At 43.1% G+C, this 13438-nt stretch overlaps 1 protein-coding gene across 3 annotated transcripts in view; it reads left to right on the top strand.

Annotated features, from left to right (window-relative positions):
- The window catches only part of JARID2 (jumonji and AT-rich interaction domain containing 2), a 100236-nt gene that overhangs the window by 32974 nt on the left and 53824 nt on the right, over positions 1 to 13438 (top strand). The window contains exon 2 of one of the 3 annotated variants that reach the window (XM_027799163.2): positions 2095 to 2265. Coding sequence is in view for 1 of the 3 variants with exons in the window: in XM_055704454.1 (XP_055560429.1) it covers positions 3978 to 4086 (109 nt within the window). In the remaining 2 variants the exon portion in view is untranslated. Of the gene's footprint in view, positions 1 to 2094; positions 2266 to 3346; positions 3484 to 3965; positions 4087 to 13438 lie in introns of those variants that run through there. The other 2 variants (XM_055704455.1, XM_055704454.1) reach the window with 2 other exon arrangements.

Genomic DNA, 13438 nt, shown 5'->3' with positions numbered 1-13438 from the left:
TATCCTTTACTTTTTGGGGTGGTGGTCATTGCAGAATCCTCCCCCCTGCTTATCTTTGATCACAGGAGTTTTGAGCAGGTAGTTTCAGAGGTGTGGTGAGTGCACAGTGTGTCTTGACAGCCCAGCTGAAGAAGCACATCGATGGGCAGAATTTGCTGTGCAGATGACAGCAGCAGGCAGGGTTGCTTGCTAACCTTTATAGTATGGTGTCTGGCGAGAAAGTGTATGTTTTTTGCAGAGCAGAAGCCAACACAAAGCATTTTTCTCTGGCTGCATGTGTGATTTCGGTGATAGAAATGTAGTTGTTTGAAATTAAAATCCCATTCATCCTGTGTGGGAGTCCTTCGTCTACTTGATGGAGTAGGGCTTTGCAAGGCAATCTGAGCAATTTTGGGTGTATACAAGACTTCAATTCCGGGAAGATAGTTTGTTCATAGATACAACAAAATGTATGTGTTCAATAGTCTTTTAGTTCCAGTTCACAAATTATAAGCACTGTGATAAAAAAAATAATTATAACCATCATGTTATATTTGCTATTAAGGAGATGAAAATAAGCAGTAAGAGTGGCTGGTGGTGTTTGTTGTTTGGGTAAGTGGGGGCTGGATAATTAGAACGTGGACAATTTTATACAAAGTTTAGGGAGAAAATTGCTGAATGTTACTTTTGTTCTCTGTTGTCGTTAGGGGATGTGTGTATACATATACAAACACTGCTGGGATTTTCAACTTCTTTTTTTTTTTCTTTTTTCTGTTTTGGCCACAAAATTGTGGGAGTTTAAAATGCAGTAACAAGCCTGTTCTTCTTACCTAGCTATTTAAGTTTCATGTCTGTGCAAAAGAAGAGATTTGCCTCTTAGGTGTTTCATCCACACTGAACGATAGCTATGCTTTCCTGAAGTCAAGCCTGCTGTGGAGTGACGAGACCTGGCTTTTCCTTCAGTGTTATTTGATACATGTTTCAGTTTGACATTATGTAAATACTCTGCTATTAGGGAAGAAAATGACATAAAATTGCATGCTTTCTCAATGAGGTTTTAAGTTCTTTCAGTAGCTTCTCTCCTTTTTGAAGCTGTAATAAAGATCGTAATTAGAATCCTAGTTGCTTAAGTGAGAAATTAGCATGTTCTTAAATGCTGAGCCGAGCCAGGTTCCTAGTGAGACCCCCTCCGGGTATCTGTCCTGCCCCAAAGCGCTTTCCCTAATACCAATTTGTGTTCTGGACGTATTAAAGAAAATCATATTCATTGCCACCTAGCAGTTAATCAGAGCCTTCAGATAGGCTTGAAATAATTTGCATCCTGACTGCCAAAACCACCCGCATCAGTTAATTTCCTACAGCCATACCCGGCCATGCTCTAAAACTTAGCAGAGGGTGTCAGTCCATCACCCAGTAGCGGGACTGAGGCAGATTCACTCCGTGCATGTCCTTCATTCTTATAAACTGGTCATAACTACTGCTTACCCCACCCCAGACCTCCTTGCTTTACTGTTTTCTAGGCTGTGGCCCAGGGAACAAAAATAGCTTTCCTTGAAAGTATTGATTTGTTTTTGTAGAACTGGGTGCTAACATAGATACTTTTATCTACTAATGTGTATTTTATCATGTAAATAGTATCCTAGCAGATTGGAATATGTGAAAATTTTAATGGGTCTAAAATAAACCTCATTTGTAGATTAATTAAAAACAAGTAGCAAAGAACACTGACACTTTTTTTAAAAAAAGACATTTTTATGGTGCAAAATACAGATTTAATCTCCAAACAAGTGAATGGTAAACTGTAATCGTAAGATGTGCAAGAAAATATTTGGAACATATGAAATAGTAGTCACAGATTTTATAGTCAAGATGTTCCCTTTCTGGTTTTCCAAATTGTTGCAGAAGTTACCAGAGGGTAAGGCAAATAAAATACTGCCTTCGCAGTGGACCCCAAGTAGGAATATGATACTGGTGGGAGGTGGATTCAGATCGCCCTGTCTCCACCCACCCAACCCCCCCCCCCCCCCTTTTTTTTTTAATGGTGAATTTTTATATTCTGATGTCTCTTCTGCAAGTTCAGCCTAACGTGCTTCTGATATGCTCTTGTTTCCACAGGCCAAGGCTGCAAGCACAAAGGAAGTTTGCTCAGTCCCAGCCAAACAGTCCCAGCACAACTCCAATAAAGATAGTGGAGCCGTTGTTACCCCCCTCCTGCCACTCAGATTTCTGACCTCTCCAAAAGGAAGCCCAAGACAGAAGATTTTCTCACATTCCTCTGTCTTCGAGGTAGGAGTCTTGTAGCTGCTGAAGGGGGACAGTCTCATTCGAAGAATGAGCCATGGCACCACACACTAAGTAGCAGCCACACAAATGTACTGGTGCTGCGCTTGAATATATTGCATGCATTTCAAGTCTCAGCCATTTGACTATATCTGCAGCAGAAGCATTTGAGTTCGTGGTTGTAAAGACCATAAAATGAGGCCAGTAGTAATGCAAAAGGAAATTTCTTTTATGCTTGACACTCTGTTGTCCTGAATGGGGTTTTGTCTAGCTCTCCTAAGTCCCCCCGCATCCTCCTTTGTTTTGCCTGACTAGAAACTGAAGAAGTGTGTAACTTGCCTGAGTACTTATTCCTGCAAGAGGAGATACCTGGTTGGAAATTCCCCTTCTCTACCTATTCACTGTCCTGTGTTTTTCAATTTGAGTGAGGCTTTTCATCTGACAGTGGGTGGAGGGGTTGCTGCTGTTCTTGGTTGCTCCAGGAGCTGGACTGTTCCCGTGGTGGTAATTAAAACAGGTGAGCTCCTCCGCTCTGCAACCCAAGTGCAGATGAGGTTTCTGAAGTTGTACAGCGAGATACCTGCATTATCTCACGGTAACAGGTGCCTGAGCCTGGCTGGAACTGGATGGCGTGTGTCTGGGATCACTGGTGTGTATTTGTGAGCCTGCGTGTCAGACTCGGGGACCTTAGCGTGAGGTATACAGTTGACTGTCCTGACTAAGCTAAAGAAGGAGACCACTCACCAGAGTGGTCACTTTTCCTGGGACTTTCTATGGGCCTGTGTCCCAAGTCATGTGATGAAAACAGCATCTTTCAGTTTAATCTCCCAGTTCTCATATCAGCTGTTGTGGCAGGTTTCTCTTTTGGCAGACACCGCCCCCCGTCCCCCGTTCGTCCGTCCCCCCCCCCCCCCCCTTAGCGAGTTACTGCTCCATCATTGATGTGCTGGAACGATGCCTCTTGCTGTTGTTTTGCCCCGTTACCTGCTGAAAGGGTGTGCATTTGTTACAGATAGGGCTTGTTTGCAGAAGTCTTACCTCGGGTGTGCATTTGTTACAGATAGGGCTTGTTTGCAGAAGTCTTACCTCGTGGATTGGACCCTTCAAAGCTTGTGTTTGAACTCCCCTTTCCAGTTCTGAGGTTTCTGTTGCATCTGTGAGCAGCACTGGTCACAGCACCACCTGTATCTTCCTGCTGAGACTTTCTCACCTTAACGCAGCATGGTTTGATTTCCTTTTTTATTCTGTTCTGTGAGATTTTAGGCTAGTGGTAGCTTTAGACTGGTTGGTAATTTATCTGTCTTGACTCTGGTCCAATATAGAGCCTCCACCCTGCTGGGACTTCTGGTAAAGCGAGTGGGTGGAGGGGATGGAGGGGGGCTAGTTTGCTAGCTTTTGTGTTTGTTTAAAGGATTGCAAAGAGCAGAATCTAATGGTGTTTAAAGCGGCATCACAGTCCTCTGAAATCTAATCTGTGGAAATGTATTTCTAATTTAGTCTGCTGTGAGGTTGATCAGTCTGTTGGCAGCATGTCACTGCTGTGATCTGGGCCAACTGCCACAGTTGTTGGTGGGAAAATTCAGATGGGGTGTGTGTGTGTGTGTGTGTGAGCACACATGGCTGCATTCACACGCTTGTTTCCTCTGCTTGCTAACTAAGCATGTGGTATTTATAGCTTTGAAGGCACTTGCACTTAAAGAAAGGCAACCTGTGTGGGGATGTGGCCTGTCTCCATTTTTATTTCCTACTATCTCTTAGCATTGTGCTTTAACAATGTAAATGGGAAGCATGGGTACTTTTGTCCTCTTCCAGTGCTTCATTCAGAAGGTTTGTTGGGTTTTTTATTTCTATTTTAATCAGTGGCTGTTTAGCTCTTGCACCTGTAATTTTCTTCTTTGTTATTCATCTGTAGAATAATTGATGTTTTGTATTGTCAATTAAGAACTTGCAATTCATTCCTAATTTCTTCAGTATGCAGGGTACTCGTATATTTCAGACAACACGTGCATTCAGACGGCAAGATCCCAATTACAATTATATTAAAAACCACGAGGGAAAATCTGCTTTGAGTGCTACACATGGCATGTTCTTGGTCTGCTTAAACAGGCTGAAGAAAAGCAGAAAGGGGAAGCTGTCAGCTGTTTCAGCACCTCCACAAGCTTATTGCTCCATTACTCCTGTATAAAGCCAGACGAGGACCAGTATAAACGGGGAAATCTGCTACCTGAATGTGTTTGTGGAGGAGCAGGAAGAGTGGCTGTGGCTTGGAGGGAGAAGGAATAGGGTTGTTGAGAGCGGTATTGGCATGATTCTGCCTTCCCTCTCTGAACTGCTGTGTCCTGCCTGCCTGAGGTGGTGCCCGTTTGATCCCTGGGGAGGTTTAGCTCCAGGTGGCTGGGTCATTTGGTGTGCCTGTTGGAAAAAAGGACATGGAAGTTGGTTCCTAATATACTTGCAGGGAGTTCATGTAGCAGCCTGCTGGTACATCCAGCCCAGCTCCAGGAGGTCCCACGAGGGGCCTTGCAGGGCGCTGACAGGCTTGGTTTGGTGCTGCTCGGCTGGTGGCACCCAGAGAGCTTGGAGAGGGAAGAGCCAGCAGCTTACTTAAACCCTCCGTAGGGAAGACTTCTGATTTTTTTGGATGCAGTTTGTTTTGGTTTTGAACCTCTGTGCTGTTATTTGCTGAAGTGTTGAGGGATTCAAAATTGCTTGCGTGGTGGGACTTGTGGTTGTTCTGTCTTCTGTCCAGATATGTCTGTCCAGCCCTGGCTGTTTGTGCTTTCATGATAAAATGTGACATACAATTACATGGACATAAGAGCACACTCACAGTTCCCCACTTTGCAAATTGTTTAGTAGTAAGCGTAGTAGTGATTAGATCCAGGACAGTAAATCCCCAAGTTTGTGTGATTTTTTTTTTAATTGTTATTTTTTTTTTAAGTTAGGACTGTCTTAGGTCCTAGTTCTTCAAAATGCTCTGATCGTATAGCCCCTGCATTCATGATCAAAGCTTTCCTTTGGCAAGGGAGTCTTCTCCAGGAGTGGTGGGAAGGCAGCTCTGTGGTCACGTCTCTGTCCTCGTCCCACCATACCCAGCAGCGGTGTCAGAAGCACAGTGTAAATTTGTCGCACTATGTCAGCATGTACTTTCATTTTCTATTTTTAAACAGAGAAATTTAAAAATCTCATCACCACCACCAGTTCACTTTTCAGTACTCTGGGGTGGTGGTGGTGGGTGGTATTTTAAGTGGCAGCAGCTGAATTCTCTGTGTGATGGAGCAGTACTATCATGCAGCAATGCTGAAGAAATGCCCTCAGCGTACGTAAGGTCCCATACATGGGAAAAGAAATCCCAATTACCTGGCCTTCTGCTACTTATCAGAAAATCTAATGATTCAAACCACTTTTACTTTTTTTCCCTAGCATCCTGTTATTTCAAAACAAGGTAATTTAACCAAGAGGACCTGCTTGGTTTCATTATCCAGAACACTAGGGGCTTTAGACATGTTCTTAAGTAGTTTGGGTTTTGAACTTTTGATTTGATAACACAATGTACTAATTACTTCTTAAAAGGTAAGCGGAGCAGAATGAAAAGGCTGTTAAGAGTTGATGAATATTTGAGCACCCTGGAATGCATCTAGCTGACCAGATTTGGCAAGGCTCCCCTGCTTTCTATTATTTTAAAATCCTTTTTAATTTTTATTATTATTATTTTTTTTTTAAATTGTGACCTAGAATTTCCAACGCAAGAAGGAAGGGAATAGCACAGATATCTCTGAAGTGTTTGTCTGCAGTGTTCTTATCTTTAAATAGCTTCTTTGAAGGAGCCCGTATGCCCTTTGCCAGAGGCATAATTAGTATATTTCAGCAGCACGCATAGATACAAGCGTGTCATCTCTGTGTGGTTGTACAACAGCTTTCACTTTTATTGTATTTTCTGCCTCTGATCAAATTTTTTTAAACAGCTTCTGTTACAGTGCATTTAAGTTACCTTTACTCTCTGTAATTATTTACAGGTTAAAAATATTGTGAGTGGAATAATATAGGGTTAAAGGGGGAAGGAGAAACAACTCCCTGTGAGCCATAGATCTTTGGCAAAAGGTGATAACAGGGAGGCTATGATTAGGAGCCTACATTTTAAGAAGTTTTCCCATGATCAATTTTCTAATTAAGTCAGGCCTCTGGGAGTTACATGCTAGAGAATTTCAGGGATTCCTAAATAAAGATGGTTAATTGAGATCTCACAAATTGAGTTTTCAGGCTCTTCTAACTGTTCTGCAAAACGTGTGACTGTTCGTTTTTCTTTGAGTACTGCAATGACTTAACGATCCAATGATTTATTACAACTGAGCAAAACCGAAATAGAAAATCACACTATAGCATGTTTATCTGAACTTCAGTAAATCTCAGTGCCCCAGTCCTCGTGCAGTTTGCTTTTAAACAGCCTTTTGATTTTTTTAAACACCTTGTTTGGGTGGTAGGCTTGGGGGCCTTTGGTCCCAGCCTTCTCTCTGGAGTCTTAATAGGAGAGGTTTGCCTGTGCCAGTAGATACCTGCAGAGGTTTTCCATTACAGTGGGAGAGTCCCCACAGTCAGAAACGTGGGAGCTCTTGATTTTGGGCATGTTAGAAAACACCTATTTGCCTAGCTTTTAATGGGGCAGAAGGTACGCTTGCGTGCTACTCTAGTATCAGTGGGTACGCTGGACTTTGAGAGCCGGTGATGCCATCAATCACGCTCTCTAAGCACCAGCCTTCCAAGGGAGCACATTGCCCACCGCAGAGACACTGCTCACCAGATCGGAGTAAACACATTAAATAGGATGGCAACTTGATTAGGCTTGGAAGCAAAACAATGAAATGCTGACACTGTCCAAAAACATGAGCTGCTTTGCAGTCTGGGTTAGTTTTTATAATTCCAGAGTAATATTAAAACACGGAGATTTGTTTAAGATATTGGAAGAAGACTTTTTATCAATTTTAAGTCATTTGGTATTTGAGACTAAAATTTTAGGATGGATTGACAACACAAGAATAAACTTTAGAGTGTTGGGTCTTAATATTACAAACCTTTTAATAAAGATATGTTTGCATTTAGTAACTGTAGTCTTACAGTTTCCAAGTCGTTTAAATTTTGAAGTTAGGAGTAACATTGAAACGTAAAGTATGAGATACTTCGTGTATGTGCAACCAGTTAGTCCAGCTGTGGAATTTGCTGCTCTGGGTTGGTAAGGAACTCTCGCAGTGGTTTAGGATGAGAGTAATTTAATCAGTTTTGGCAGGGAGAAGTGAATATATGGGCTCACAGTGAACAGCACATGTGTGAAATACACGGAGAGAGCCTGGTGACCAACACCATGGCTTTATCCCTTCCCAGGGGATGGGAGTGCTGCTGGAGGGCCATCCCTCCAGGCATGCAGCTGAGGTTAGTTTCATATCAGCGTGTGCCTGCACGGGACACGAGGTGGGAAGAGCCGCTGAGTGCAAGACGGAGTAGCCTGTGTGTAGCACTACAGCTGAATCAAAGTTTTTACCTTGCTCTTCCCGTTGTGGGGCCCCTTTCTGCTGTTAATGATCCCGGTATCTACTCCTGCAAAAAGCCGCAGGATGAAATGAACTCGTTGAAACGGGAGACTCATCTTGTAGCTCAGCCTTTATATTTGCCACAGACCCACTCCGAGTCCCTCGGCGAGCTGTTTTTCTGTTAAAATGAGGAGGAATGTTTTAACTCTGTATATAGGTATTGGCATAGCTGGACATTGATTATGGATGACCTGCTGGCATAAAATCCAAGAGCTGCGATGGCAGCAGCAACACTTCACAACCTTGCTGCCCACGGTGTTCAGTGCCCAGGTGGGCAGTGTAAGATATTCTGGCAAAGGCAGAAACCGGTGAGCTTGCTTCTGTAACCTGGGAACCTACCATAGGTTCAGTGTTCCCCAAAAGACTTAATTTGTTCTAGGGATGGAGCTCAGGGTCTCTTGGGTACGGAACATAGCCTGATAGCCTTTTGGGAATGGCGGTGTGGGGGTTTGGGACTTGCAGGCTTGTCTTGTTCCTGGTGGAGGGGAGCGTAAAGTCGGGGGTCGAAGTGTATGTGGGAAAGGTTGTTTTTGAGGTTCCCTGCCAAATCTAGGCAGGTTAGTGACAGTAAACTGCTTTGAGATGGTCAGATATGAATTGTAGACGTGAGACACGCTCTACTTGTTTTTTTTTAATATTCTGTAGTCTGTCACTCTGCTGTGTGTTCTGTTGACTTTGGAAAGTGAACCTTTGATTTTTTCCCTGCAGATTCACACATTCCCCACCCTTACTCGGTTTCTCTAGAAAAGGAACAATTTTATTTGGCTTTTTGGGTTTAGCTCTACTGCTTTGAAGAAAGGACCAAGAAGAAAATGGGGTTTGTGTCAGTGCACTAGCCATAACACTAAGCAACTTGGTGATTCGTACAACGGCAGAGGAAGGGAGAGTTTGAGCGTCGGTGTGTTTATGAGCTCTGTTTTATTTCTGGACTTGGGATGGCCTTTTCCTCCCCCTGGCTCAGGCACTGGGGAGCTCCCTCTGGGACCGTTCCTGCAGGTGGAGCCAGGCAAGTGAGATACAATTGCTCTTTCCTATAGAGTTTATGCACTTCATTCTCTTTTAGCCTTGCTCCGTAAAACGACCATAAAGTGCAGGCATAAATTACATTTATTCGCACTTCAGGGACTTGGCGCTGTCCTGCCAAAACGTAATAAGTAGGACATATAATAAATGAGAAGCAGGCCCTAAATTTTAAGCATTGAGGTGCCAGTACATCAGGAGCATTTGGGAGGCAAGGTTTTTCCACCTGCATACAGCCCCGAAATGGGGTCGTGGGTCGGAGCAGAAGCCAAACCTGCGGCTGCGGTTCGTTGTAGGGCTTGGCATGCCGCATGCTTATCGGGGCAGGCTGAAGGCCCGCATACCTTGACCTGCCTTGTGCTTAAATCATTTTGATGTCTTAAATTGTTTTAAGATTTTTCCAAAGCACATCTGGGTTATGTTTAATTGTTAGGAGGAAATAAAAGAGAGGAGCTAGAGGGGGAGTTGGTTGGTGTAAATAATTCATGGAGAAGAATCCTCCAATTTTGCAGAAACCACAGCCCAAATTACAGAGAAGGCTCTTGGATTGAGATGATTTTTGTTGTGGTTGTAACATACCAGGGTTTGAATCCTGTCCAGATGAAAACATTTGGTTTGTACTTCAGTAAATATTGCAGAAACACTGCCAGCTAATTCTGAAGAGTAATGAAATAGTGCTTTTGGCAAAGCACATGCACTTTCCGTACTTCTGATTCCACTCTTCGGATCCAAATTCAGAGTTTTTTAAAAATGTTTAGCTAGTCCAAGACAAAAGTTAATGTAATTTAATGAGAAACAAAACATACTGTAATTTAGGAGGGAAAACTACACATTTGTCAAATAAAAAAAAAAATTTAATAACCTCATTAGTCAAATAAAATGGCTGAAAAAGAGTATAGTTTATTCTATTAATCAGGCGCTTGCTGCTGAGGTCAGTGCATCTGTATGTACAGGTTGTGTAAGCATCAGTTCTGCCTACTGTTATTAGCCAGCCTGAATTTTGCACCGTGACTTAAAAAAAATATTTTACTTTATACTTATTGTTGTATAAGCATCGTGTTGTTATAACAAAGGATATAAAATACATTTGTCATCCTTTCATATGCATTAGGCAATGCTTTGTGTATAGTTGTGGTAATTGTTTTTCCTATATAGTTAGGTTTTCTTTTGTGTTACTCTCACAACAGGAGGGAAGACCAAAATACTCGAGAGAATTTCAATAATGAAACTGCAGATACTGACGGCACCAGTTGCCAAATGTACTTCAAACCTCATTTTTTAAAGAGCTGAGTATCCTCCCTTTTTGTAATAATTCATAGCTCACTATAACTATGATGAGTGAATTAAAAAAACCCAACTCATCATTAATGATTTTCTCAAAATTTGCCACGCACAGTGGTGTCTGATCAGAGGAGCAGTAACTCCTGCTCTGATACTGGTGAGGAGAGGCTACCTGCCATTCTGTTAGCTGTCCGAGCTTTCCATGTGGTTTGCAATCCCTTGGACAGCCCCGACAATTTGTTTGGCTTTCAAAACAGCAGGATGAGGGCCAGCTTTGGCAATTTGGCCTTCCCGCAGTGAGGCAGAGAAGAGGGCTGGGAAGTTCCTCCCAGGTTGCAGCCTGGCCTTGGCCATAGCTTTTCTGCTCTCAACTGTGAGTTGACAGCGACCTGTTGAGCAGAAGGTGAGTGGCATGTGTCCAGGACAGGGCAGCAAGTCAGCAGCACTATCAGACAGGTGCTCCTGTTAAAGCTGCTCAAGACAAGGTGTCCTTCCTGCTTTCCTGTATTTGTTACTATCTCACGTCAGCAATTTTTTCAGTAGCTTCCCTCTCCCGTTGGTCCTGCATCCTGTGTCCGTTTGCTAACTCACCTCTCACCGCTTCCCTCTTCAGCCCCAGCCCATCTGAGTTCCTGCCTTCCTCTGTGCTGCTGCTGTTGCCTGCCCTTTCTTTCAGCTTACTTCTTCTGCCATGGCTGCTTCTTCCTTTCCCATGTGTTGCGATTGCCTCATCCAGTTCTCTGGTGATGGCATGTGCTTTTGTACAAACATTGATGCAGAACAAATCGACTGTCTTGGGGAGGGGGAGCATTTAGGAAGTATGTGCCTAGACATCGTCAGGACAGAATGTAAAATGTGCAGCTTCTACATGATACTGGAAACATACTGTGTCTCATGTTTTGTTTAATAACATAAAGTGATATATTAAGCTACATATTCAATAAGAAAAAGTGTGCATAGAAATTTTCCAAATCTTTACTTGAGAACTTGTAACATTGCATTACGGTTACAGCATTTATTAGTGGACTTTAATTTCCTTAGTCTGGGATTTTAATCTGAATCAGTTCCCTGATCCGATTCACCACATGGCCCCACAAAATATTATACTGCCACAGTCAAGGTGGTGGCACAGGAATAAGAACAAGAGGCCAGATGGAGGCAGATACTCTGTAGACCATTTATGATGCCAAGAAAAATGTCCATGCAGCCACAGACAGTCTAGCTGGTTCCTTGCATGAAATGTCTTCTACATAAGTGGTGGGAAGTCAAATTTTATTTTCTAGATTACCATCACATTTGCTGAGTGAGTGGGTTTTTCAGGCACCTGCTGCTGGGGTGGGCAGCAGGGTGGGTGTCTCAATGTGGAGGGCTGCTCACACACCTTCCCTGGGTGCTGGAGGGCTGGACCCCTGCTCTTCCCCTTCATCCGCTGCAGTGCCCATGGTAGCAGCTGCCTGCACAACCTGGGGGCTCCCAGCACAGGAGACTTGCAAAATCCAATACAGCCACAGGCTCTCGTAACTGTCTCACCGATTTTTCTGCTGTTTTCTTGGGGATGGAAAGCAAGGAAGAGGAGGGGAATTGCATACCCAGAGTGCTGAGACCTGGCATGCACCACCTCCCAGGCACAGATGTTGCCCTCTATCGCATTGCAGCTCTTCTCTTTTGGTGTTGGTTATTAATTAAATTCTAATGTTACTCTTTCAGTTGCCCTGGGCAGGCTTTGAGAATCATGCCCTGGTGCTGGGGGAAGGCAAGAGGAAGAGGAGGGATGATTGCGCATCCTTACTCTTGTCTGGCTAGCAAAATACACACGCAAGAATGAACTGGCATAGCTGCCCCGTGGGTTTCTGTTGCTGAGTGTGTCCGGGCAGACAAAAATGTGCAGAATAGTGTGTTGAAAAATAAAAATCAAGCAAGCATCTGCAGCTGTATGTTCTGTGAACGTGTATGCATGTATGTCTGGTGAACCTGCAGTATTCTTTATTCTCATGCCAATTTTGAGGGATTTTATCATCTTGCTGTCATACATCATTTTCATGATGAATACCTGTTATACATGGAGAAACCTGAGAGCAGCAAGTCTCAGTGAAATCTGTAAGGAAAACTACCATGTTGTTAACTTGAGATGAAGACAGTCCATATTTATGAGGAAGGGCAATATATTTTGTTAGACCAATTGCTATACCTAGAAGAAACAAACCAGCTCTTGAGCACACATTCTTCTCCACATCTTCAATGGTCTTAGACGTTCGTGGCTACAATAGCACTACTTAGTATTTTTTATATAAATCAGCAGTTTTGGGGTCCCTTGTAGAGGTAGGATACGTCATCATGTGCACATCCCTGTCTGGTCTCGGAGGCTAAGAGGGATATTTAGGACAGGAGTCTGTATTATGATAAAGAAGGTGAGTGATAGCCTAGCTTCCACTTTTACCGGTGCAGCTTCACATGTATGAGCTTCATTAGTTCTTCAGTCAGGAGGAGTCTGGAGTTTTATTTCAGTAGGAGGAGTTTTAGGGTGTTCTCTTGGCTCTTTGCTTGGTGTAAACCACCACCAGCGCACGTCAGCTGCTCACACTTAGCACATCAGGTGTTGTATAATCAACATGTTACTCTTTCAGCTCAAATGAAATCACAGTGTACTTAAAGGCTTGTCTTCCCTTCAGTTTGCTCGTAAAGGGAATTTGCAGTATCAGGAGTCCGAGTAGCCTGTTCCAGTATTTTAAACTAGTGTTTTCTCAGCCTTTTGGACATGTTTAGCTACCTAGGCTTAAAGTGAAAGTGGTTTTAATCAGCTCAACCCATAGGTGTGAACAAATTCTCAGTACTTCAGGCTATTCCAGAATGGAAATCTTACTATAAAAGATGATGATTAAAATAGTTCTAATATAAAAAGTAAGCAAGAAAACTCAAAAGCTTTTATATTTCTTTCAGTGTCCTTCATCCATAGCAGTGCTTAAATAGAATGAAAATGTTTGAGTTCAGCCTTTTTTTTTTTCTTCTTTCCTTTCCGTTTTGTAAGTCAACTTTAATATGTAGGAAAAGCTGGGGAGCAGGAGGAGGGGTGGCAACCCAGATTGAACACTAGCTTTTCTCCAAGGTCTCATATTGCAGAGCACTTAGATCAGTAAAGTGAGGGCTAGCAGGACTCTCCTGTGTTATTGGATGTTGCTAGTCTAATTTTTCTGGAAATGTACTTCCCAAACAGTCCCAGCTGTCCCAGGAATGCAGTTTAACCGTTGTTGTTCACAGTCCTCGATTGGAAAGAATTAAAAAATGTCATTCTGGCCAAA

The sequence above is a fragment of the Falco cherrug genome, chromosome 3, assembly GCF_023634085.1.
Source record: "Falco cherrug isolate bFalChe1 chromosome 3, bFalChe1.pri, whole genome shotgun sequence".
NCBI lineage: Eukaryota > Metazoa > Chordata > Aves > Falconiformes > Falconidae > Falco > Falco cherrug.
This window is presented reverse-complemented; position numbering and strand designations above follow the sequence as displayed.